At 38.5% G+C, this 27,203-nt stretch overlaps 2 protein-coding genes across 2 annotated transcripts; both read right to left on the bottom strand.

Moving 5' to 3' along the window:
- Positions 1 to 215: 215 nt before the first annotated feature.
- Positions 216 to 3,468, bottom strand: LOC137727357 (putative polyol transporter 1). Its single transcript, XM_068466222.2, has 3 exons — positions 3,065 to 3,468; positions 2,446 to 2,792; positions 216 to 1,511 (listed from the first exon to the last, which is right to left on the bottom strand). The coding sequence occupies exons 1-3, from the start codon at positions 3,213 to 3,215 to the stop codon at positions 402 to 404; spliced, it is 1,608 nt and encodes a 535-aa protein (XP_068322323.2). The 5' UTR covers positions 3,216 to 3,468; the 3' UTR covers positions 216 to 401.
- Positions 3,469 to 26,025: 22,557 nt separating this feature from the next.
- LOC137728134 (uncharacterized) lies at positions 26,026 to 26,406 on the bottom strand. Its single transcript, XM_068467011.2, has one exon. The coding sequence runs from the start codon at positions 26,404 to 26,406 to the stop codon at positions 26,026 to 26,028; it is 381 nt and encodes a 126-aa protein (XP_068323112.2).
- Between the last annotated feature and the right edge of the window lie 797 nt (positions 26,407 to 27,203).

The raw sequence follows: 27,203 nt of genomic DNA on the forward strand, positions 1-27,203 counted from the left end.
AATGGTAAACACATTGTTAAGTTCAATTGTTCAAGAACTAATGAAACTAATATGATATTAGAGACCAGTACTACATTTAAGCCTAATTAGTATCATTCATTAACTTTTGCTAAAATTGGTCAATTTGAAACTATATTCTCATTGCTTTTCGATGAACATATAAAAGTCGCAAATAAAACAGATTTGAAGGACAAACTTGTAAAATACACATGGAATTTCATCTGAACTCTGTTTTCTTATTGCACACGATCCTTCTTTTTTCTTAAGGTCGATTGCCCTCTCCTTCTTTGGAGCAGAGTAAGAGGAGGAACATACTTTTATCGTGCGTGTTACATATAATCGATTTTTAGCGGATTACGTAGAATATTCCACCACATGATCGATCACATTCACTTACTAATCTAATTAACTTGCCCTTTTGTTCCTAATTGTACTTGACCGTTGTTAGTGTTACCGTCGCCATGACTGACATTCTTTTTCTGCTTGAGCAGTGCATTGGCTTTTCTCCACTTGTGGAACTTGCCAAACAAGACCTCCATATCCTCTAGGGTTCGGCCGTGAGTTTCGGGGAGCATAATAAAAAAGAAGACCCACGCCACCGAGGCGATTGCCGCGTAAAGAAAGAAGGCCCCACCGATCGTGATGGCCTTATACAACGAAATAAAAGTCATCGAAAGGACCCCACTCACCACCCTGTTCATCGCCACTCCCATACTGCACCCCTGAGCACGTAGCTTCAACGGGAAGATCTCGGAACTGTAAACCCACGTAATCGGGCCCATCCCGATCGAGAAGAACGCGACGTAGAGTAAAACCATGGTAATGCACAAAACGGCGGCCCACATGATCCGTTCGTGGTTCTGATCAATGATCGTAAGGCCTAGGCCGAGCCCCATCAGTGACAATATCATCCCCGCCACGCTGGCAAGAAGCAACGGACGCCGTCCAACTTTGTCGACGAAAAAGGTGGCGACCAGGATGAAAACGGTCTTAACGAATCCAACGGCCACGGTGCAGAGTAGCTTTTTATCGTCGTTGGTGATCCCCGCCTTCTCGAAGATCCTGGGGCTGTACAAAACAACGGCGTCTATGCCCGAGGCTTGTTGAAAGAAGTGGATACCGACGGCACAGATCAAAATATGACGAATGGCTGGCGTGGGATGGAGGAGCAGCTCTTTCCAGACGTCTTGGCCTTTGCTGCGTTTAGGGACCTGAACAACGTCGTCGGTGCAGTGCTCGGGGATTCCCGCGGCTTCTTTGATGTCGGCTAAGCGTAGCATAGATTCTTCCTTGGAGTCTGAGGTTTTGTCGAGGACACGAGTCGCGTCGCCGAGCCGTCCCTGCATGACGAGCCAACGAGGTGACTCCGGCATCGCTAGGACACCAATGGCGAGAAAAATGGAAGGGATTGCTCCGACTCCGAGCATGAGGCGCCACCCCAAGTGTTTTGGGAGCTTGGAGAAGGCATAGTTGGAGACGTAGCCCAACAATATCCCAGAATTGATGAACACCTTTAAAAGAAAATTCAATTCAGTTAATATACAATGGGCCACTGGTCTAAAAGAGAAAAAAATCATGATGACATACTTGTATGGATTATGATGATTCTTTTGGTACATGATAATTTAGCTTAGCGACGCTTTAAGTTTTTATTTTGTTGAAGGTTCTAAGTTGCACTGCCGTTGTTGAAAAGCTAGGTAAATTGAAGTAACTTTCTTGAAAATATTATTTCTTTGTCATACCATTGTTAGAAAAATACAAAAGAAAAGGGGTAATCGGATAACAATTTACAATACATACACTTAAGCCAAGAGTCAAACGTTTACCATACTCTTTGTAGCCTTTAACAAATGATCCGAGGGAAATAATAACGCATACTCGCCTTTAAAAAATCTTTGTTTATTCTTATTTATAGTTTTCTTTTGATTTATTTAATTTAATAATTAAAATTACCAAAGATTATATAAAACGTTAAAAAGCGTGCATGGAAATAATTTTTCATCACTTTAAAAACAAATTCCGGACACTGTTTTCTCCTTTTTAATTATTTTTATTTTTACTTTTATCCAGAGACCAAAAATAGTGCACGGAAAAAAGATAAACTTTGTCTTCGTAGCTCTTGCTTGTTTGTAAAGTGGGCAATATCTGCTTTTTTGAAAGAATACAGTCGGTCACAACATTTTGGAAAAGGGTGATGCGAGAGAGCATCTGGTTAGACTATATTTTATAAACAACAATATCCAAGATTAGCTAACCTAACAGGCAGGTGCCTAATAGGCAAAAAAGTTGGCTAACATGCCAGCCTGGTGCCTAATAGGAATTCCAAAGAAAGGGTGTAATTGGGTAGGAATTGGATCCAATCCGAAAGTAATTCATATCGATGTCCAAGATTATCTTGATATACGAAAGGGATATTTAACAACGTCAGAAACAAACAAAACAAACCTCTGGGAAGGACGTCAGGAACCCACGTGACGACGCGGGAGAGACCTCGGCGGTGTACACCGGAGCAATCATGAGGGCGTAGCCGACGCCGATTCCGGCAACAAATCGGCCGAACATGAGGAAGGCGTAGTTGGTGGCGAATCCCATGAGGAGAGCTCCGACGAAGAAGATGGCTCCGGCGAGGACTATGGTGTACCGGCGGCCGACCCAATCTGAAGTTCTGCCTGCGGCGGCGGAGCCTATGAGTGAATAGAGGTTGAGAATACCGAGGAGGACCTCGACTTCCACGTCGGAGATTTTGAGGTCGTCTTTGATGTAGAGGGCAGCTCCACTCATCACACCAATATCTGTAGATAAAACCAACATCAACACGTGCACTTTGTTTCCAAAGCAAAAAAGTGCTTCCCATGCTTTTGGAAATAGCATTAATTAGCCTTCATTAATTGCTTTAATGCATAAAACATTGAACAGGCACATCAAAATTATGCGGTTTAAGATTATGTAATATAATTGTAGCTACGTTGGTTAGGATTATTCATCAAATTTAGGTCTGAGTTCGAACGCTCTCTCCAGCTCTACTATTGCTTCAGAAAATAAAGTTTGAAGCATATTTACTTACCATAACCCAGCAAGATTGAAGTCATCGAAGCCAAAATAGCACAAGCAAAGGCATACTTGTTTCTTTTGGGCTTCTGTGGGGGATCAAAGTCTTCAATGGTTTTTTGAGGTTGGCTGGAGACTGTATTAAAGTTAGTTGTCCGGTCAGCCATCTTCCTGGAGAGGGATTGAGACTGGACAACTGCTTAGCAAAAGGGTCTCTTGTTGCAGAAGTGTAATTTAGAGAAGAAGGGAGAAGAGAGATTTGTGTGGATATAAGTAAGTAGGAGATATAGCAGAAATACCAGTGGCTGTGCAAGTGTTGAGTAGGAGCCAATAGTGTTTAAATAGACCAAAAAGTTGGACATAATTTTCACATCCGTAAGACCAGTAGAGAGTCCCCTTGCATCAATCTTTGGGTCCAGTGTGTTCCATTGTCACTGCATGGTGAAAATTTCAACCAATTAGATGCGTAAGGTGCAACGAAGACAGCTGTAACCGATTCTGTTACTAAATTATATATTTGCATTACTAAACCAAATTAATAATGTAGAAACATTATATTTTCAATACAATACAAGGTTGTTAAGTAAGAAGAACCCGACAATTGGTGGCAAGCCACGATTATGCATTTCACTTTGCCCGTGACCACAGTCAAGCAGACTCATCAGCTTAGAGTCTCGAACCCAAGACCTCCCACATCTTATTTGTTTATTGGGGAGCTGCATTCCACGCCCTTAACACTGGGTCACTTCATGTAATTTATTACAAAATATGTTTGATTAAATAATTAAATGATCCAACTCCAGATTCTCCCTCCCAATTAATTAATAGTTTTCTTTGTCAGGCTATTCCAAGTCGAGTGTATTTTAATTAGCTTGTGCTTCCCAATTTATGGATTATCGGCAAATGAGTTTGATTTAATTTTATTACACAACCTTCAAAATTTAATATGTTCATTTAACGGCAATCAATAGGACGTTTTTGTTATTGAGACGTGTTATTTAGATGTATTTATGAATGATTTTGCAAGAAATGCGTGTTATTTTTATTCATGTGTTTACTAATAATAAAAAATAAAAATAAAAAGTATGTGTTTTATTGATTTTCGATAAGGCACATTTTTTTGAACAAACGATATTTTCTGCACTAAAAATGAGGGGAATAGGCGTAACCTCACAATGGGCGAACAATAATATGATTCAAATTTGCCTTTGGCGAGAATCGAACATAAGACTTCTCACTTAAAAATGAAGAGAAATACCGTTAGATCGTAGTACTAAGTGGCCGATAAGACACACTTAAAAAATAATCATAAAATAATGAAAGAAAGTTATTTATCTCATATGCATTTCTTCTCCTTACCGTCCCTTCTCGTACTCTTATCAAGTAATTAAACATGTTCGAAAGGAATGAAAAATAAAGTCGGACGGAAGAAATTGACAAAATGACATGACAAATTTACTTTGAAAGTGGCACACGTACAATCTTCAATCCATCTGACTCAATAGAATTAACTGTAGGGGGAAACACTAGGCATTTTGGTGTTCAAGAAGGCATAAATTAAAATTAAAAGTATACAGGGTATAATGTGGAACACGGGCATTATTTACGGAAATGCCAGAATATGTCCCATCTAATATGATTACTCTCAATTTCTTCCTTCAGCTACTCCAACTTTGGAGTAAAACTCAAACTTTTTTAGGTTCTAAACTAACCCTAATTTACTCTAACCTTTAGGTCAAATATGAGTTTTAACCCAAAACTCTTTTTTAAAACAAATTCAAACTATAATTCCTCCCGGGTTAGTGGGTTGGCTCACTATATATGTGCATTTTTTTAATTTTATATTTAGAAATACATTGAATTAAACGGCTAAAATCTAATATGTCACATCCCGGCCCGGGCGGGACCACTTCCCGGGCCCGTTCTACCACCGTAGCACGATATTGTCCGCTTTGGGCTTACCATTCCCTCACGGTTTTGTTTTTGGGAACTCACGAGCAACTTCCCAGTGGGTCACCCATCATGGGATTGCTCTAGCCCCCTTCTCGCTTAACTTCGGAGTTCCTACGGAACCCGAAACCAGTGAGCTCCCAAAAGGCCTTGTGCTAGGTAGAGATGGGAATATACATTTAAGAATCACTCCCCTGGGCGATGTGGGATGTCACAATCCACCCCCCTTAGGGGCCCGACGTCCTCGTCGGCACACACGCGGCCAGGGTTAGGCTATGATACCAAATTGTCACATCCCGGCCCAGGGCGGATCACTTACCGGGCCCGCTCCACCACCGTAGCACGATATTGTCCGCTTTGGGCTTACCATTCCCTCACGATTTTGTTTTTGGGAACAAACGAGCAACTTCCCAGTGGATCACCCATCATGGGATTGCTCTAGCCCCCTTCTCGCTTAACTTCGGAGTTCCTACGGAACTCGAAGCCAGTGAGCTCCCAAAAGGCCTCGTGCTAGGTAGAGATGGGAATATACATTTAAGGATCACTCTCCTGGATGATGTGGGATGTCACATAATATGATCAAATCTAACGGTAAATAAAAAAAATCTAACTGTTCAAATTTAAATCCAACGGCTAAAATAATTTAAAAAAATTCTTTCATGTATTTCATATTCTTCATAGTGTTCCACAAGTTTCATGGTGTCGGTTTAGTAATTTTTTAATATTTATCAGAATCTAAATATTTTTAAGTTAAAATGTTCATAAAATTAAATTATTTTAGTCCACATAATTTTTTTAAGAAAAAGTTACTTTAAAAATCCTAAATTCATTGTTTAATGATCTCGGACCAAAAATTTAACCAAGAAGAGTTAGAGTAGAAAATATGCTTCTGGGTTAAAACCTAACTGCCACTTGAATATATTTGAAATCACATTCTTCTAATGAATTTGTTTATATTTTCGGGTATATGAATAAACATATCCTCACTTACCGTAAAGGATAAAAAGAATATAGATCCTCTCATTTTTGGGTTATTTACTTAACCGTCACGTTTGTGCTTAAAAACTTTGTGCTGTTAGATAATTTCATTTTTATTTGAGAAAATTAGAATTAGATGCCTCATTTTAGATATTTATAGACCAAACATTTGTTACTTTTTAATTTTTAATTAAAGTGTTTTCACCTTTGATTAAACCCTATATTCAACGTATATTCTTAACTTAAGTTTTTTTTTTCCTTTTAAATTTTAAATTCATTTCCATATCAAAAATGCACTCAATAATCTATACTAATTAATAAAACACTCGTTGTCAACCGAGACCTATGAAATTACAAGTTTAACTCTCTAATTAAAATAGAACATGAATAAGAAATATGGGTAGAAATGTAATTTCACACAACCAAATTTTGCTGTTTTTTTAAGCCTCACCCTACATGTAATCCTAACATATCTCTCATTAAAAAAAAAAAAAAAAAAGAAGAAGAAAGAACTTCCCGCTCTGACACTCTCTTCCACTCTCTTTCTATTTCAAAAACAAAAATAAAAAAATTCACATGCACTTTGTGTGTGTCCATATGCTAGTATTATTTTATTTATTGCTATTTTTATTGATCTCATTCCTTCCTCAATTTAAGGATTCAATTATATGGGATGGAGATTAATTGGATGGATATAATTTTTCTTTTTTTTTTAATTTTTAACTCAACATTTTATACAGATTAAAAAAAAAGGTTCTTTTATAATTAAAATAAGGATAATACAATGTACCAATAACTTTGTACATACCAAAATAACGATAACATAACGCGCTAATAACTTGGTACATACCAAATAAAGAATTGCATAATGTACCAAAATAATACTAATATGTACCCAAATTAAATTTATATAATGTACCAATACGTACCAAATGATTGGTACGTTATATTTAATATATGTGCATGTTATATCTCATAATTGTATTTTAATAGGATATTTGATGTATTTTTAGAATTTAAAACAAAAAAATTGTTTGAGTTAAAAAATTTTATTTTCAAACGAATTATGATAGGATAAGATGAGATGTTTGTAGTGGCTTTAGGATATTTGTGATATTAATATGTGAACTAATTGGTAAATTAAATATAATTAAAATTTAGTAGAAAAATGTTTTTTTTTTTTTTTAGTACAATGATTTAGATGTTAGATTAGCCATTAACAGGGTTCGAACCACGCCTTCCTGCAAGAATTTAACACTTTTCCACCACTGTAGTAAAGGAAAATGTTTGATCAAAAGTTTAAAAGCTATGAATGTTTGATTCAAAAAATTCAAAATTGAGGCATCTATATCAAAACACCCCTTGACCTGTGAATCCAAACTCACATTCTTTCCCTCTCAATAGTTAATATTAAGGTAGGGAACGAGATTCTCAGTAAAAATGCAGATTAAGCACTAGCCACAAGGAGAAAGGGAGAAATCAGAATTTGGATTTCAACGTTAGAAGGGTAAGTACAAAAGCTGGTTGGTCACGAACAACATTTTTGAAATGTAATAAAATTCAACCACAAAAAATGCAATAAAAATAGTGTATATAAATGAAATGATTTTTGCAAACCTTCTCTCCTTCATGTACAATCTTTATTCTTTAGTCATTAGATTGAATGATTGAACGATCACACAATCATTAAGGCCGAAATTAAGAGAGAGTGTACCGTATTTAAAAAATGATGCGTAGGAATCGCTTCATATAATATACAAACCATGTGAACCCAAAAACCAAAACTCTATGGAAAATAATTTTCCAGCCCAAATCTACTTTGCACGAGCTAAATGTCAAATCCTTTGCAAAATAACCATCATTTGTTACATGATTCTTAACTATATCTTGACCATTACAAGTCATTTGCTTTATGAGTCGCTTTGGTATAAAGAGCCTACTAAAGATAAAGGAGCAATGACCTTTTGTCAATTAACAAGTTAAAGCTAAACCTAGCCAAATCATAGCAGTCTTATTTTGACCACAACTCACATTGAGTAAACTCAGTTACAAAATTAATTCAGAAACGACCAAAACATAAACCAAATTGGATTTAATATTTCTCATATGCAACCTCAAGGAAATAAATGGCTTGTTATGGTAAAAAAGGACATAACTAGAGTTTTATATATGGTCAAAGGAAAAATTCGTGTGTATTTTTTTACATACATTTTGATACAGTATAATTATAGGAAACCTTAAGCCCCAAGGAACGAAATAGTTCATCATGAATTCGTTTTGCGAAATGGTTTCCACAAAATAGTTTCCGTCTCTTCCACAATTATTTTCTCCTTTTCTTCTCGTAATTTTATATCAATATATAAGTGAAACAAGTCAATGAGAAAGATAAGGACAAAAGGGGGATGGGAACTTTGAATTGATTTTCCTTGTAAATTTCTCAATTTTCTTGGGTCATCAAAGGCGGTCTGATCTATCAAAATCTAAAGAATCTTTTAATATCGGTTGAGGGACACCTTACCTTTTATCACAACTTTCCCCCATTCTTTTTTCTTTATTAATTAATGCTCCTTTTGTTTTCATGTGGCAAGTTGAGTATTATTTAAGGGGCTTGTGGCAAGTGTGATGATTGAACAGCAGTTGGCAGCTCAATGAGACATTATTTTACAAGGTCACAGATTCAGTTCATGTAATCTTATAAGGCATCGACCGCATCAAATATACGGGCAGAAGATAACAAAATTTTTATCTTGATTTTGTTCAGTGTTCAAGTTTATGAGCCTAACACACTAGTTTTGGTTGTAAGCACGATAACATTCATCATATTATAATTTACTCTTGGGCAGAAGATAACAAAATTTTTATCTTAATTTTGTTCAGTGCTCAAGTTTATGAACCTACCACACTAGTTTTGGTTGTAAGCACGACAACATTTATCATATTATAATTTACTGTTATGAAAACCTACCAAAATATTTAAATTGTTACTTCGGGTTAAAAAAAAGGGTTTCTTGAATATCCCAAATCCCAATGTCTCATAAGTCGAGCATCGTCATTATTTAATTTGAGAAATGGTATTTACTTTCTTATTTGAACTTTCGGCTCTTCTTGTAATCTTGCAATGATGTATGATGATTTGAAATGGCTATTTCCTAGGTAGCCCCTTAAAGATCATATTTGCTAAAAATGAATTAAAAAGGTTCTTCAGGTTTCTCACGAACCCTAGGAGAGCAATTGGAGACCATCGGAAATCTAGGGTTTCAGGGTCTTTTCGACTGCTGATCACTGATAGGTAGCGTTGGGGGGCTTGTGACTAAGGAGTGTGGCTCTTGTCTGATACATGGTGTGGGGAATTATTGGGCGTTTCTCTATGCGGTGTTTTAGGGTTGGCTCTCGAAGTTAGGGCTGGGTGGTACACGGATTGATGTCAATGGAGGACATGATGTCGAAATTTGTAGCCAGGTTTGCTATAACAGAGGCTGAAAAGGAGGTCATTATGGTGGGTAAGAGGGAGGCTTCGGCTCTGAAGTCATCCCGTGTATTTTTAGTAGGTAGGGTTCTCTCATCTAAACCATTGAACAAAGAAGGTTTTATGAGGCAGATGAGAAACCTGTGGCACCCAGAAGCAAATGCAGTAATGACTGATTTAGAAGACAATAAATTTTCTTTTGGGTTCAATTCCATGCAGGAGTGAAATACAATCTTGCGAGGAGGACCATGGTTATATAACAAGCAGTATTTGCTGGTTCTTAGAAAGGCAGACAACTTGGCATATCCTGCTAGGATCCCATTATTTTTCCAAGAATTCTGGGTTCAGTTTAAGGTTCTACCCCTATGTTATATGACACGTCCCATGGGAAAGTTTTTGGGGAACCTTCTAGGGGAATACATTCTTACTGATCAAAGTAGAAAGGAGGAGCAGTTTGGCAGCATCCTACGTGTTAGGGTGTGAACAGATGTGAGGAAGCCATTACGATGGTATGTGACCGTACAACTGGAAGGCTCAGTGTTGAATATGATGCTAGGTAGGAGAAACTGCTGTTAACATGCTTCCTTTGCGGTATGATGAACTATGTTGAAGATCAATATGAGCGTTATGATGGTACTCAGATGGATGATAGGGATAGCCTTATGGGAGGTGGTTTCTAGATGACGTGTTCAAGAAGGATTACATCCGACCTACAGGGAAAATGTTTGGGCTTGATGTTAAAAGGGGTTGGATTATGACTGTGCCGCCAACAGAGGATTTGGATGATCATATGGATGAAGTGGTGATTGAGCACAAGGCAAGGGGGTTGAGCGATCACGTTGGGAACATTGTACCTGATCTTTATGTGTCTCTTGATGATCATGGTAGTGGGGATATTGGACCATGGTTACCAACTTTGCCGAGGGAAGATATTGGGTTCCAAACTGAATGTATGGATTGTCAAGTTGATGGAGTGGAAAGTGATACACCTAAACCTCTAAAGTTATTTGGGACTAAGAATACACCGAAGGTAGGGCTGGAGGAGACAGCGCCGTTTGCAGCAGAGGTTTTCTCAGGAAGTGTATCTGCACACTCCACGGTATCTGATCCGTTTAACTTGGATCCATTTATCTTTGGGCTAAGGATTAATGGTAGTTCTCTTGCAAATGGCAAGGGGACTCGACGGAAGAAAAATAGGAAGTCCCAAAGAAATTCCTTTGTACCCCCGAACCTTGGTAAAAGAAGTATGCGAGAGAAAGAGAAAGTGTGGGATTTACCTATTTCCAAGAGACGTGCTATTTCGATTTTGATGAGTTCTACAACAACAGAGGCTGATGGAATGCAGCCTGTCGAGCCCAATAAGTTGTATAAGCTGGAATTGACGGGGGTTTGGGAACCTTCGAGCAATTCGGGCACTTAAGAGACTTGTTCTCTGTAAAGATCCCATGGTGATTTTTTTTGTGCAAAACTAAAAACTCGAAGGAGCATATGGAGAGATTAAAATCATAGTTACGGTTTGATGTTATGTTTGCAATTCCTAGTTCAGGAAAGTCAGGACGTTTATGTGCTATGTGGAAGACAAAAACTAATCTTTTGTTACAATCCTATTCTTTTAATCATATTGATTTGGAGGTAAAAGGGGTGGGTGATGCGAATCATTGGAGAGTTACTTTTTTTTATGGTTATCCGGCTGAGGGGGACAGACACAAATCTTGGAGTTTACTTCAGAGGCTAAGGGATAATTCTAGCTTTCTGTGGTGTTGCATAGGGGATTTTAATGAGGCTTTGCGTGCGGAGGAGCAGGAAGGAGGTGATATTCGTAGTGAACGCCAAATGGAGGGTTTTTGTAGTGCCATTACTTGTTGCCAACTCCAAGACTTGGGGTTTGTAGGGAATAAGTTCACTTGGGTAACAACTAGAGGTGGAGGAATCAAAGTTCGGTTGGATAGAGTGTTAGCTAAGCAGAATTAAGTGGATTTGTTTCCATGTTATAAAGTCACATGTTTAAAGCCCACATCGTTTTATCATATACCGATACTGGTGGATTGGATTCTTTAGAGACGAGATAGTTTTAAAAAAAAACCTTTCGCTATGAAAAAGGTTGGGCCATATATGAGGGTTGTGGGGCTGAGGTTAAACACGGGTGAGCCTGTGGGTCTTGTACAACCTAAATGGGGTATTCATCAAGGTGATTCGTTGTCTCCGTTTTTGTTTGTGTTATGTGTCGAGGGACTATCGGTTTTATTTGACAAATGGGAAGCACAAGGTTGAATTCAAGGTGTCGAGATTTGTAATGCAGCCCCAAGTGTTCATCATCTCCTCTTTGCGGATAGTAGGGGTGGGAAATTTTGACATAAACCGATTTACTAACCAAACCATACAGGTCGGTTCATAATGGTATGGTATAGTTTTGTCATTTTTTCATAATTGATTGGCATTATACCGAACCGATAATTAATGGTATGCCTTTGGCATTGGATTTTGTATACTAGCAGTATACCATACCTACCAATATATATATATATATATATATTTGTATGTATGTATATTTAGATATTTTATGAATTTTTTACATGCTTGACACATGAAGAACTGGAAAAATATATGTTTATATATGTATGTATGTATATTTAGATATTTTATGAATTTTTTACATGCTTGACACATGAAGAACTGGAAAAATGTAAAGTATTGCTATATTTTTTTTTTTCTAATTCTAATTATAGTACGTCAATCCAATATTTATTGATATTTTTTAATTTATTATTCAATATTACTTCTTATTCTAATCATACTTTTTTTTTAATGTAACATTTGAATTGAAATAGTTGATGGTTCTACATCTCAAGCAAGAACATCAATTCCAAGTGCTTCGAAGAATTGATTCATGGAACATTTCACATGCATTGGTTGCTGCTACTTTAGTGATGTTTCATTATCAAAACAAGAAGTTACTTGTTTTGGAATTATAATAAGGGGATCTTATCACCATAACTTTTGAGTATTGAGTTTTTTGTTTATACATTGTTTGCTATAATTGAATTTAGACAATGATATTAGTTAGACTTTTGAGTTTGTGAACTTATAACTATTTGGATTATGTTTGCTGACATTGTTGTTGGTTTATTAAATTTTGATTTGATTTCCATTTTAATTTGTTAAGCCATGATAATGGCTTATCATCAATTGAAAAATTGCAGTAACAACTTCTTTTTCTCTTTTCTGGTTTGTGTTTACGAGTTGATACATGGTCTTGAGCTGTTGTTTTGTAGCTTATTTGCAAACCATCGGTTATGCCATTTACCAACCGAACCAGCCAATAATTTTGGTTGAACCGATTTTTGGCAACCGCAAGAAGATGGTTGGCTAGCGGTAACTGATTTCGGTAATTATGTATATGTGGCTGGCAGGTGGCACAAAGAATTTAGCACGGTTTGCCAACAGAACACAGCCCTAGCAGATAATAGTTTTATATTTGCTAGGAGTTCTCTCTAGGAATGCTTACAGGTGAAGGAGTTTCTATGAACTTATGAAAAGGCATTTGGACAAGCGGTGAATCTTGCTAAAAGCATTGTGGCTTTTAGTATAAACCTTACGGTTATGGATGCGCAGTTATTGGCCGATTGTCTTGGAATGGAAAGGTGGTATATTATGACCATTATCTTGGTTTACCAATTTTTGTGGGTCAGTCGAAGACCGTCTTTGGAAGAAGCTGAATGGATGGCTGGGCTCTTTGTTGAGTAGTGCAGGTAAAGAAATACTGATAAAAACTGTAGCTCAAGCAATACCATTGTATACGATGCAGATGTTCTTGTTTCCTAAGTCATTTTGTGAGGAGTTGAACCAAATGGTAGCTCAGTTTTGGTTGGGCAAGGAAGTAGGTAAGCGTCGCATTCATTGGATGAAGTGGCAAAAATTGTGTAAACCAAAAAGTGAGGGTGGCCTGGGGTTTAAGGATTTATATGCCTTCAACATGGCGTTGCTGGCTAAGCAAGGGTGGAGATTGATTCAATATCCTCATTCTTTGGTTGCTCGTATTTTTAAAGCCCACAAGCTTCAGCTTCATCTAATTCTTCCTATTGTTGGAAAAGTGTGGCGGCTTCAAGGATTATTATTCAGAGGGGTGCTCAATGGAGGGTTGGAGATGGTTTGTGTATACAGATATGGGGGGATAGCTGGTTGCCAAGGGAGAATTTTTATAAAGTGCTCAGTCCCAGACACGCCGAGGTGTACCCTTCTCTTATCGTGCATTCTATAATGGTGGACAATGATGAGATACGTTGGAATACAAGCTTAATTCTTAATTGGTTTATGGAGGAGGAAGCAAGATTAAGTTTGAGTATCCCTTTAAGTTTATTTAATCCATCGGATTCCATGACTTGGACTAAAGAGCCTAAGGCTGTCTTTACAACTAAGAGTGCTTGCTTTGTGGCACAAACATGCCATGGTCTTGCTGGGGATGAACTAGTTGGATCTACACTAAATGAGGAGACAAAATTTCTATGGAAAGCTCTGTGGCGTACAAAGGTCCCGGGGAAAGTCAAAATATGTGTTTAGCGTGGGTGTATGAATGCATTGCCAACGAAGGTGAATTTGAAAGATAGACAGGTTCTTACAAACGATATATGTGGGTTTTATGATAAAGAGGCAGATATAGTTGAACACGCTTTGTTACAGCACCCATGATCAGCTGCAATTTGGTTTGGTAGTCCATTGGGAATTCGTATGTTTCCAAGGATAGAGGAGGGCTTTGGTGGATGGTTGATCAATATGGCAAAAATTGTAACTAAGGACAGATTTGAGTTGCTTCTTATGTTGGTGTAGAGCTTTTGGATGGTCTGTAATGAGTTTATTTGGAAAGGTGTGGATGCATCACCATTGGACATGCAACTTAAAGCCCAAAAAGGCTGACGAAATTCAAGAACTGGAGTGAGGTTCAACCACACTCAGAAACAAATCATGTTCAGAAGTGGACACATCCGAAATTTGGTTAGATAAAGTGTAACTTTGATGCGGCATGGGATGAGAATAGTTCATATGGGGGTATAGGGATTGTCATTCAGAACTCAACATAAGGCTTCATGGCTGCAATGGTGGTGCGGGAGACTGGTGTCAGCTCCGCGATGCATGCAAAGGCCACTGCTGCATGGGCAGCAACTATGTTTGCTTGGCATTGGCATGAGGAACAAGTGCAGCTGGAAGGAGATGCTCTTATGGTGGTTGCTACTATTCAGAATACGGGAACAACTTTACATGGTCATTTTGATCACCTGTTTGCTGATTCACAGCATATTCTTCAGGGGTTCAAGCAATGGAGGATTTCTTTCGGACTAAGATAGACGAACAGAGTGGCACATCGGCTTGCACGGTTAAGTCTAACGCTTGATCACCCAATTTCTTGGTTTGAAGAACCCCCTGATATTATTTCTAATTTTTTATTGGAGAATAGTCTTGATAGTTAAGTTGGTGTGGGACACTCTTTTTTCCTTCAATCAGGTTGAAAGCCCCGACAAGGTTTTTATTGAGTCTTATTGTTAGCACCCTATCCTTGATTATGTACGTATTTCTACAATTCAATGAATATCGTACTTTCATAAAAAGAAAAAAAAAGAATTAAATTTGAAATCATTTGATAATTGACAGGTATCCAATAAATAGTGCAATGAATTAAAAGATTTCTAATTTGGTTAATTTTTTGTGTAGTTGTACTTTACACGGTGATTTATAACATAGACGATCATGATCATTAAATAACATTATATGATAAGAAAGAGAACCGAGAAGGTCCAAGTGAAAAATTTGCTAGCATCTCCAAACAATTGTTGTTGAATCAAATCGAGTTTAGGTGGAGATTGTCATCATGTATGGTTAAATTTAATTCAACAACTGCCTTGCCACTTAGTATTACCGTCTAGTGGTATTCCTGTTCATTTGTAAGTGAGAGGTCTTAGGTTCGATTCTCACCATAGGTGAATTTGAACCACATTATTTGCTAACCCATTGTGATAAGCCCATCTCCTCCCTCTTAGTGTACATAATATCGTTTGTTAAAATAAATATAATTCAACAACTGCCTTAATTTAATTGGAGGTCCACTTTAATTTAATTGGAGATCCTTTCAATTTTTGACCGTTTGATTGATGAATTGAAGATCAATGATAAAAATGAACAAGAACGTGTAAGAAGTAAAATGAGTATGTGAATAATACTATTCTAAATGTATTATATATTAGTTAAAATCCTCAAATTAAGACCGCAGCTATTGAGTTTGAACCCGTGTGAACAGAAATAAACTTATTTGTCTCGTGTGATTAAAACAAAAACACTTCGAGTGCATAAGTAGTTGAATTTATTTTCCTTCCATAGTGACTAAAAAATTTATCAACATATAAAAACATGGGATTTTGTTTTTTCATCAGGAGAGTGTAGCCGTTCTTCTAAGTATTAAAGACATCCATCCATCGTCATGCAGGGAGATTTTTCTTCTGCATTGACTAGGAGAGTTGAGCTATTAGCTACTAGCTGAGTTCAAAAGACGCCGATCGTCATGGTGCGGAAAAAATTGAATTTTTGGGATCCAAAGGATATTAAAATAAATTGTTTGACTCATTTGTGTCAGTAATTTGAAATGATAGCGTGGCTGGGAAGGTAGAAGTTGGACAAATAATTGGCACAAAGCCCCCGGAACGTGCAATGTTTGTGACCCCATTGTTTCTTTATCTGGTCATCAACTTTGATTAATCAAAGTTATCAACTTTGATTTATCAAAGTCATCAATTTGATTTATCAAAGTCATCAATTTGATTCATCAGTTAAATATTGAATTAGTTAGACAAAAATAGGTTACATGAGGTTAATCAAGACCATGACATTTAAGTCTTTTCATTTTGATTTTTCTTTATAGAAAATGCATATTTCTAAATAAAATCACTTGTTCATAAACTTCATACAAAATTATCTTTCTACTTTTTTTTCTTCTTCCTTTTCAGAAGAAAGATCGGGCAAAATACAATGATCACTCCAAAATCATTTTGAATAATGCGGTGACCTTGCCTGCTGAGAATGAGTAGTAATACAGACACCCCATGTCGTTTCTAGAAAATAAAAAATAAAAAGAAGAAATATCCATGTAGAAAAGGGATTTTCTTATATCATTGACTAATCACAAGTACATGATTTATATACATGAAACACGGGGTTCACAACCATGTACGTCATAGAGATTGTTACAGTTGAGAAGAACTGTATGAGAGAGTGGTAAACGAAACTCGTGCAAAAGTCCTTGAACCCAAATAGTGTCGGCACAAGCACAGGCAAGTGCACGGTATTTCGCTTCTGCATTTGAACGAGAAAACCGTGCGTTGCTTTTTTGCACTCCATGAGATGAGGTTAGGACCCAAGAAAACACAATAACCTATTGTAGATCGCCGGGTATCCAGACACCCTACTCAATCCATATCGGAGGCCACAAGAATTGTGGAAGCCGCACATCGACGAATTGAAAGTCCATAACCAAGTGTGCCTTTCAAATAACAAAGAATGCGTTTAAATGTTTCAAAATGTACATCATTAGGAGCACTTATAAATTGTGAAACATATTGTACGACATAAGCACTATCAAGTGGAGTGAGAGTTAAGTATTGCAAGGCACCAACTAGCTGTCGATATATGGTGGGATCCGAAAGAGAGGAACCCTAACTGCGGAGAGAGAGCCATTTGAACCATAGGAGTGGGGACATGTTTGCATTCCAATAAGTTACTACGCTTGAGAAGATCAAGCGTTTTTTTTTTTTTTTTTTTTTTTTTTGAGCGAGATGCCCTGAAGTAGACAATTAGGAAACCTTAATATGTAATTTTTCAAGTCCTTCATTTCAAACTCAACACATAGAGTCCGTCAAGGCAAGTAAATGATACATATTACTGTACGTAAGCACAATATCGTCTACATAGAGTAGCAAAATCATCATGTGAGAGTTTTCTTGATGAATAAACCAATGCGGAGGAGAAAGGTGTTGAAGCGTTGGAATCACGTACAGAGTGCCTATTTGACGCCATAAAATGCCTTGTGAAGTTTGCATGACACACCCCAACCCGGATATTCAAGTGGACACCGAAGTCAAGGCGTGCTGGCAGAGACCTGAAAGGTGACAAAGCTATAATAAAAATAATGTGTAAAGAGTGTGAATAAATTTAAAGTAGAGCCTAGAATTAATTTATACTATGAGTGAGAGTGCGCAGTATGGGATGTACCTATATTACAAAGTGTACAATTGTCAGGGCATAACTAATTAGGCAGTAAAAGTAAGAATATTCTCATCCTGAGTAGGATGGATTTTAAACAAACGACATTGAATCAAATGGTCTACATTTGCAGGAGTATAAGTCAGAACCGCCAAACCTCGCTCGCCACAAAAAACCATCTACTAAGTCTTGAAGGGGTACAAAACAGTAAGTACGACCTGGTAAAAAAAAAAAAAAAAAAAAAAAAGGTTTTATTAAGACCTTTGTTTTGTGAACATAATAATCACTTGCTTAAAACCCATTTAGTTTTCAAAATCATACTAGTATAAGTATGAAATCCAAGTACCATATAAAACCATCAAATCAAAGGTACAATAAACCACAATATCTCATCAATATAATATAATAGGCTTTGCTCATCAACATATGCATGTGAAACTAGTCCTGGCCCGGACAAGTACTATAAAGACCGGTATAAGCATGCATGATAAACAGATAAAATATGATCAAGCCATCATAATTTCATAAATCTCAACATCTGCAAATAATACTTATAAACATAAGTAAAAGCATGGCATCATGTAATACTATATATATAATGTAGATTGAAAAAAAAAACCCACTAACTCACAGGAGTCATAGCCGCCTTACTCTGCACTCTTTGAAACCTTGGAATAGCTTTCCTAAAATAAATCAACCTTTACTTAGAAATTAATCCAAAACTACGAAGATTATGAATAAACGGGGTTGAAACTACCAATTTCGATGTACGAAAACTAAAGTTTATCGTTGTATGTCGTCGCACGTGCCGCCGTATGAAGCATGTCCGGCCACATTCAGGGACGCGCCGTTGACTGAAAATGCTCCAAAAAATGAAATATTTCGTCACCAAAAGTGGATATTCCTTAATCAGATGGATATTATGTCATAGTTAATGGAATAGTTACAAAATATATTTGAAACATTCTAAAGTAAATTAAAAAATGGTCTAGGTTGTTGGGTCAAAAACCGGGTTGTCAGGTTAGTTCGGGTAGTCTGGTCGATATTGAGTTTGGACTGGGTCTGGTTCAACTTGACATAGACCTGGGTTGGGTGGTTTCTGTAACTGGCTAGAAACCTCATCGGTTTCTACAGTTTTTTGTTTAGAATCTTAAAATGCTCGCCATGCTGTCGTCGTTGCTCTAATGTCCAGTCCAAAGGAAGATTTTAACTCCTAGGATTGAGACGCTCAAGATAATCATGGTATAGAGGGTCGATTCCTAGCTATTTGGCCAGAATTCCCTCACCAACATTCAATATCTTCGACGGTAAACTGGGTTTCCTTCCCTAATCGAAATATGCTCTATTTCTCAACCAAATCACACAATCCACATATAAAAATTCATCTACACAATGCAAGGAAGAGAATGGTGGTGGTAATGGAGATTACCTTCATTGGGAAATTTGCTCCATAACCAAGTTCATTGAACTTGTGATTTGGGTTAGAATTTCAAGAAACAACAACCATAGTATGGCTCGTGGTAAAGAAGTGGCCACGATGCTGGTGATTTAGGGGTTTGGTTCGCTAGAGAATAAAGGTGATGGTTTGTGTCGCTTAGGGAAGAAGTGAGAGTTGAGAGGGAAAAAGAGAGAGTTGGACGAGATAGGAATAGAGAAAAAGGTAGAGTGACAGAAGAGGGTTGGGAAAGCTGGTGGCCGCATGTAAATTCTTTCAAGGCAAAAGAAGGCCTGATTCGACGTGGGTCCTAATGGCATGCACTCCAACACAAATGAAACAAAACAAACTGTGAACATGGTAAAATTACACAATAACCCTTAATGTTTGTGTTTCGTAAAATCCTTGTCTTACCTCCAAATTTTGTTTTCCTTGCGCCCATGCTTTCGTACCGACGAGTACTAAAAGGATAGTATTCGAATTGTTTTTTGACCATCATGTATGGAACTTGCACATGCAAAAAAGAAGAAGTAAATATTGTGAGTCTAAGCACCAGGGGTGGTTCTCGACTTGGAGGCTCCAATGCTTAAGTCAGCAAGGTTGAGAAAGAAATGGGTGTAGTATACTTCTGGGGTTCTAAGTGTCTAACCTTTCTTGAGGAATCACTAGGCGTATTTATAGGCCTTGCGAAATCGGTTTATGTCATCCAACATTCCCTTAAGTCGTTGGAGACACATTGGAGGCCATCAAGGGAACCATTTTGACGTATGTATGCCACGTCAGGGAATGACTATTTGTCTTTTCCACATCATGGGCTAAGGCGCATCCATGCCAGTAGATGCAGTCTGACATTTCATGTGGGTGAGAATGTACTGCAAAGTCTAGGTAGGACAGTCGAGTACCTGATTAAAGACAGTTGGCTAAGCCCATACTCTAGCGTGAATCAATCCACCCTGAATACTTTGATCATGGGTACGAGATTGATTAGTTCGATCACACCAGGAACCATATTATTGGATCATTATCCCTCGGGGGAGGGCTTGGCCTTTTCTTCACTTTAAGTCTAGCCTTGCGGAGTGGTTGTATGCTATTATCACTCCGGGGAGGTGGTATTTTGGGCCTTACAATTGCCCCTAATTATTTCCCTTGAGCATCCTTGGAGGGATAGTTATATGTGTTCAAGATACCTTTCTCGAAGCAATGTTCTGGCTTTTTCCATGTCGAGCTCTTTTAGAGACTTTGTCTCGTTTCTAATGCCCTTAGTGTAGGGAGTTGTTGAATTGTATTGAGAGATCAATGGGTAGAGTGAGGTATTTTTCTTGGAGTGAGATTTTTAAGCACGGTCTTGCCCCTGAATACTGTAAAGAGACGAGTCAAAACCTTCATGTCCCCCGTTTCTGAGTTCGCGAGGACTAGGCCCAAATCATCCTGAAGGAAAAACAAATCCTAAAGAGTGCTTTGTTCTCTTCCCAACAGCTTCTAGATACTTGGTTTCGTGTTATGTTAAGTGTTTCCAGTGCTAAAGTACTTCCAGTGTGATGAGATGCTTCATTCGGTGTTAATGGAGTGTTTCCCTCGACATTGATGAAATGCTTCCTTAGGCACTAATAAGGTTGTAAACACGAAAATTCCTGATGACGAACGAGACAAGAACACATGTACAAAATATATTTTGTATTAATGATTTTGAGGTTACAATCTCTTTGTAATTTGGTCATCTGATTCGATCTCCGTAAAATGTTGGTTTGTTGACATGGTGTTGATCCAAGGGATGACGAGGCTTGATCTTGGATAAATAGTTGGAAGTTTCTTCAAGGGCCGTCGAGGCTTGATCTTGAAGAACAGGGATGAACAGATTTTCGAGGGCTTTTGGGCTTGATCTTGAAGTTGTTGACCCAAAAGGCCATTAAGGCTCGATCTTAAGATGAACAAGTGAGAGCTTTTTCAAGGGCCTTTAAGGCTTGATCTTTGAATAATGGTTGTGCGGATTTCTTCAAGAGCTTTTGGGCTTGATCTTGAAGGTTGATGGATAAGCAGATCTTTAAGGGCTTTTGAGCTTAATCTTAAAGAACGGTTAGATGTGTGGATTTGTTGATGTTGTTGATCCAAAGGGCCGTTGGGGCTTGATCTTTAGGATGAAAGGATGATGAACGATGAACACTTTCTTCAAGGGCCATTGGGGCTTGATCTTGAGTTGGTGGAAGTTCTTCAAGGGCCGTTGAGGCTTGATCTTGAAAGAGGATTTGACGAAGAACAAAGAGAGTTTTCTTGATCCTTCGGGATTTGCTTAAGAGCTTTAGAGTTTCAAATCTTCAAGGTTTTGGTGTGATATCCTTTGGTCCCCAAAAATGAATGCCTTGGCTTCCTATTTATAGAATTCCAAAACTTGATTTTTTGGATTTAAATAATCAGATGAAATAAATCATTTCTGCTAGGTATTGACACGTGTCCTATTTGATGATTTTTTCGATTTATTTCGATTTTTCGTTGAGTCACACGCTACGTGTAAAATTTATGCGACACATGAGCGTTGACATTTTAATTATTGGTTAACATTCATTTCACCAAAATTTCGATGTCTACAAATGCCCCCACTTCAAAGCGCGTTGCATACATGTGCTTGTCACATGTAGGAGATGCGTTTTGAAGTCCCTTAATGTAGATGTCGATCCAAGGGCCGTCAAGGCTTGTTCTTGAAATGGACTGGAAATTTCTTCAAGGGTCACTGAGGCTTGATCTTGAATTGGGCTGGAGTTTCCTTCTAGTGCCGATGAGGCTTGTTCTTGAATTTTGTTTGAAATTTCTTCAAGGGTCATCGAGACTTGATCTTAAATTGGGCCGAAAATGTCTTCAAGGGCCACCGAGGCTTGATCTTGAATAGGATTAGACCACAAGGAACTTCACGTGGTAAGCGATCTTCGGCTTATTGGGGATGAATCAGCACGTGCTGTTGTTGTGCTTGTTAACTTTCTACAGGCTTAATCTTGAATTGGGCTAGAGGATTTTTTAGTTTCTTCCAATTGTTGACTTTCCACAGGCTTATTCTTGAACTGGGCTAGGGGGTTTCTTCTGTTAGACTTGCACCAAATGTTTGAATTTACTCATTTTATTTGGAACTGAACTTGATTTAAGGGTGGCGGGCACTTAATCTTGAATCAAACTTGTGATTTCTTCAAGGGTCGTTGGTGGCTTAATCTTGAAGAAAATTAGACCACGAGCGGTCACACATGGCAAGTGATTTTCGGTTGAAGATGAATCAACATGTGTTTTGTTGTGTTTTTCTCCACATACTTCAATGTATCATTTTCACTTGCCTTATCTGTTCTCCAGGCAGATGTCGTATCTTCTGCTGCCTTGTCTATTTCCCCAGCAGAGCGATGCTCGGTAAGTAATCAGGGAAGGGTTCCAGGCAGTCGGTTCCTGACTGGAAGTTTGACTTCAAGTTCCGACTGATTGCCCTCTTTCTCCTTGTCCTGTAGGTAAGAACAAGGACAAAGAAAAAGACAACGGAAAAGCGTGATATAAGATACTCTTGCTTTCGAAGAAGTAGTGGCGATTTGACAGCGTTGCACGACAGGGCTTTGCTCTTCAACGACGGTGCTAGTGAAAGGTTGTTGAAGCTTTTCGAGCTCTTTGATTAGAGCAACGATGCCGAGCTTGGATTTGACTTAGACTTCTTCATCTGGATTATGCCATTCTGCAGGGAAAGACGTCATGCTATAGTGATCTGTTCCAGCTCATCGTTGATCATTCTGCTTCAATCTGTTGCAGTATCTGTCCCTGATGCAGGAGTGGAATGCAACCTTTGCATTTAAATGGTCTTTCAGAACATTACTTCTCAACGACGATGAGTACTCGAGAGTAATGCAAGGTAAGTAACCAGGCAAAGGTTCCAGGTAAACAGTTCCAGATCGGAATTTTGATTTCAGGTTCCGACTGATTGCTCTCTTTCTCCTTGTCTTGCAGGTAAGAGTAAGGGCAAAGGAAAAGACAGGGAAAAAGCATGATATGAGATACTCTTGCTTTCAACCTTGATGATATATGATATTCTTGCTTTGGCGTGATTTGTTTGTAGAGGTATTCCCAGAGAAGAAGAAAACTAAGTATTTTGAGAGGCTTCGCTGGGAGTGCACTCTCGAAGGTAAGGAAGAGTTAGGCATTTTTGTAGGTCTACCTTGCCGTGGAGGATGAAGGTCAACATATATAGGAATTTCCCGACAGCCAGTAGTGGCACTATTCTTTTACTTTTGGCAGCAACTGTTAGGTAATTGAAACAGTAAGATTCACGCGTTTTCAACTTTTTCAGAAATCTTTGACAAAGTTGCCAGTGATTTCTGCAAAGCTGAGGTTGTGTGTGAAAGGTGCTGACAAATCCGGAAAAGCCAATTTTTTTTTCTTTATGAAATTCAAAGAGCGGTGCCTCTTCAATCTCTGAGCGAGTGGCCTTGTTGCCTCTTTGATTTCTGAACAAGCGGCCTTGTTGCCTCTTCGATTTCTGAACAAGCGGCCTGGCTTTTGAAATTCGGGGAGAAGTACCTCTTTAATTTCTGAACAGGCCTTGTTGCCTTTTCTTTTTATAGAGGCATTAATCGTGTTCAAAAACACATTTAGAGAGTTGCTACCTGTAGGAATTTCCCTCCTTTTGTGTTTCTAAACACTCAATTTACACGACCTCTTCTTCCTTCATCATTCCTGCAAATGGCTTGCCCATCTGATCGTCGTCTTGATTTGAATATTGGGGAAGATGCCGACATGCCTTTTCAAGACAACATATAGCATCCATCATTCGTATCCCTCAACGATCCTCTTACAATTGGGGACTATGTGATGAAGAACGACATAACCGTTACGGTGGTTGCTAGAAATCTTCTCACCTCCAAGGATAATAGGATCCTTTCTAAGCGGTCTGATGAGCTGGATGTTCAAGAGTCTTTGGTTTTTAGTGTTCAATGTGCGAGCTCTGTATCGAACATGGGCCAACGCCTTCTTGCTCGAACTCGTCAAGTTGAGTCACTTATGGATGAGGTGGCGAGTCTTAAGCAAGAGATTAGAGGGCTTAAGCATGAAAATATAGAGTTGCACATGTTTGCCAATAGTTACTCAACGAGCCTATAGCTTGTAGACAAGGCTGCTAATTCTGCGAAGTTCAATTTCAAATTCGGCTTTCAATATGCCGAATGTAGTAACCTAGTAACACCTCACTTCGCTGAGAAGGCTGATGACATAACCTCTACCAACAAAGACTCAGAAATCCTTGTTGATCGAGACTTAGACAAATAACCAGTCAATCTCAAAGCAGTGTTGTTTATCTAAACTAAAGGTGCTCCTTGATCGGTTGATTCTACAGCTCCAGTGATGTTTATCCAAACTGAAGATGTCGTCGGTTGCTTTCACAGTGTTGTTTATCCAAACTGAAAATGTGTTGGCGAGAAGAAAGAGGGACATGATAAAATCCCATAGGTTGTTGAGAAGCTTTGCAGGACAATTTGTGTGTTGAATTGAAGGGGCCTTGAATGATACACTTTCTTCTTTATTTATAATAGCAAACCCCATCATGACCAGCAAAAATCGTACTTAAATTAGAACTCATCAACCTAATCTAACTAGGTCTCGGCCAATCTTAACTTCAATAGGACTTTGAACCAAGCCCTTTAACAACCCAGATTCATCCCCTAATTCTCAGCATCCTTAGCCTTATGACTCCTTGTTGCAGTAGGTTTCGACTACCTCACATTTATCTAAACCAATCTTCCTCACAATAAGATTCAGCCAACCCTAACTGAACAACCCGTGATAATTGGACGACCCCTAATTCTAAATAAAGTTACTGGGCCGAGAGCGGCTCTAAGCTCAGCCCAAACTATCATTTTAGGCCCAAACAATTGCTTTTTTTGTTGAAGTATTATAGACTTGCCTCACTCTGTGCTTTCTACTTTAAGTTTTTCTTTTTGTAGAATTTGGGTTGCATCCTTTTGTCCATTTGCCCCCATCTATTTGGAGTGAATGGTTTAGGTTGACTCCGGATAAATAGTTCGAACTCCTGCGATGCAGATTTATGTTGTCCTTGACTTTAGATGGTTCAAACTCTTGCTAAGGAGAGTAATTTAATTACACGTATAGGTGGTGTAGCAAATCTCACTCTTAAGTGGTTCGACTACGACTTGTTTGCCCATTTTTATAAAATTGTGGTTTTGTACGATGGCTGGGAGTTGACATATCGATCTTAAGGTGGGCTTCGGATTCGAGTGGCTTCATCACAAGTCAAACGCCAAACAATGTTAGACTAGACTCTAACTTTCATGAGGTTATTATGTATGTCCACCCTATTCGAACCTTAGGGTTGTAAAGATTTGGCATTACCTGCACCCTATTCGAACCTTGCCACACAAGCAGGCAAGTGCCCCAGTGAATCTCGAGTGGTGGTTAGGGATGGAGTTCTACGAACGTAGCTATGGTCATGCAGTAGCCATTGGGTTCATTTCTTTTGCCGATTAATGAGTTATCGGAGCAGATCTTTGGCATTACCCAACAATGAGGGCTTTCTCGACGAGTGTTCAGCAGCAAACTGGTTGCCGCAAATTTCAAAATGTATATATTAGGATTTTTAGTCCCTGTTTGGAAGTGACACAAAGTTGGTGTCGACCTAAATAAGAACGGCGATATAACTTATCTTAGACGATGACAAACTAGGATGCCTTTTGGATGACCTTTCTTGCCAGACCAAGGTTATATGGGAGGTTGTCATGTCTGATATAGGCTAATATTTCATCCATCCAATTCTCCCGCTCATTTATCACTATGATCCACTTCGAGACATGCTTCATAATGTTGGGTGTTTCCAAATACTTGAAGGGAATGTTATACCAAAGTTGGTGGTCGATAGATAATCCTAAATTAGTTAGTGCGTCTACATGCAGTTCTTCATTCGAAGAAGTTGATGAATGTCGAATTTAGTGAACTTGTTCAATGGCTTTTTGGTTTTCGCCAGATATAGTGCCATGACCGGGTCATGAACAACATATTTTCCTGTGACCTGGTTCGCTACCAAAAGTGAATTGCAGTAAATGGATATTTCTTTTACCTGAAGTTCGAGGGTAACTCTTAGTCCGGCTAAAAAGGCTTCGTATTCAGCCTTATTGTTGCTGTCATAGAATCCCAGCTTCAACGTTTGTGACATTATAGTGTCATTCGGAATGAATAACACTAGTTTAACCCCTACTCCATTAGGGTTAGCCGATCCGTCTACGTAAAGGCACCACCCGGTGAACTCGACGATGAAATCTGCCATTGCCTAACTCTTGATGGCAATCTTTGGTTTATAGATCATGCCATGCCGTCGCAGCTCGATGACCTATTTGTTAACTCTCGTGAAGCAGTTGAGGTCGTGGAGGATCAAGCAGACTAGGAATTCTATCATCACCACGATCCATAATGTATTAAAGTAGGGCCTAAACTTTCTTGCCACTCTGATTGACGCTAGGATTAACTTCTCCATTTTTGGGTATCTTGTCTCTGGTCCAAGGAAAACCTTTGACACATAATATACTAGCTTATAGCCCTACAGGTCTTCTCGAACTAGAGCAGCGCTAACCGCGACTTCAGATACTGCCAAATAAAAATATAAATCTTCCCCAGAGACAAGCTTCGAGAGGAGAGAAGATGAGGACAAATACTCATTTAGTTTAAGGAATGTGTGTTCACACTCCTTATGCCACAGCAGCCCCTTGTTATTTTTTATAGCATTAAAAAAAAGTTTTTCACTTATTGTCGACTTGGAGAAAGCTGCTCTGCCCATGAGGCTCTGGATCTTCTTCACCGTCCTAGAGGATTGCATATCAATGATCGCCTTTATTTGGTCAGGGTTTGACCTCAATACTTCACTGCTTTACCAAATACCCTAGGAATTTCCCGCTATGGATCCAATGATGCATTTTTTTCGGGTTAAGCTTCATCTGATACTTGCGGAGTAAGTCAAATGACTCTACCAAGTCCTCCAAATGATCACCCTTCCACTTGTTTTTCATAACCATGTCGTCGACATACACCTCTATGGTCTTTCCAATTTTTACAACCATGTTGTCGACA

This window comes from Pyrus communis, chromosome 10, assembly GCF_041283825.1.
Source record: "Pyrus communis isolate YQ-2024b chromosome 10, ASM4128382v1, whole genome shotgun sequence".
In the NCBI taxonomy this organism is placed as follows: Eukaryota; Viridiplantae; Streptophyta; class Magnoliopsida; order Rosales; family Rosaceae; genus Pyrus; species Pyrus communis.

Excerpts from the sequence above, each read along its gene's own strand:
- LOC137728134 (XM_068467011.2), bottom strand. The coding sequence starts at position 26,406 with ATGGCAGATTTCATCGTCGAGTTCACCGGGTGGTGCCTTTACGTAGAC.
- LOC137727357 (XM_068466222.2), bottom strand. The coding sequence starts at position 3,215 with ATGGCTGACCGGACAACTAACTTTAATACAGTCTCCAGCCAACCTCAA. Across the intron at positions 2,793-3,064 it reads TTCAATCTTGCTGGGTTATG|ATATTGGTGTGATGAGTGGA; the intron begins GTAAGTAAATAT and ends TTTTATCTACAG. Across the intron at positions 1,512-2,445 it reads TCCTGACGTCCTTCCCAGAG|GTGTTCATCAATTCTGGGAT; the intron begins GTTTGTTTTGTT and ends TTTCTTTTAAAG.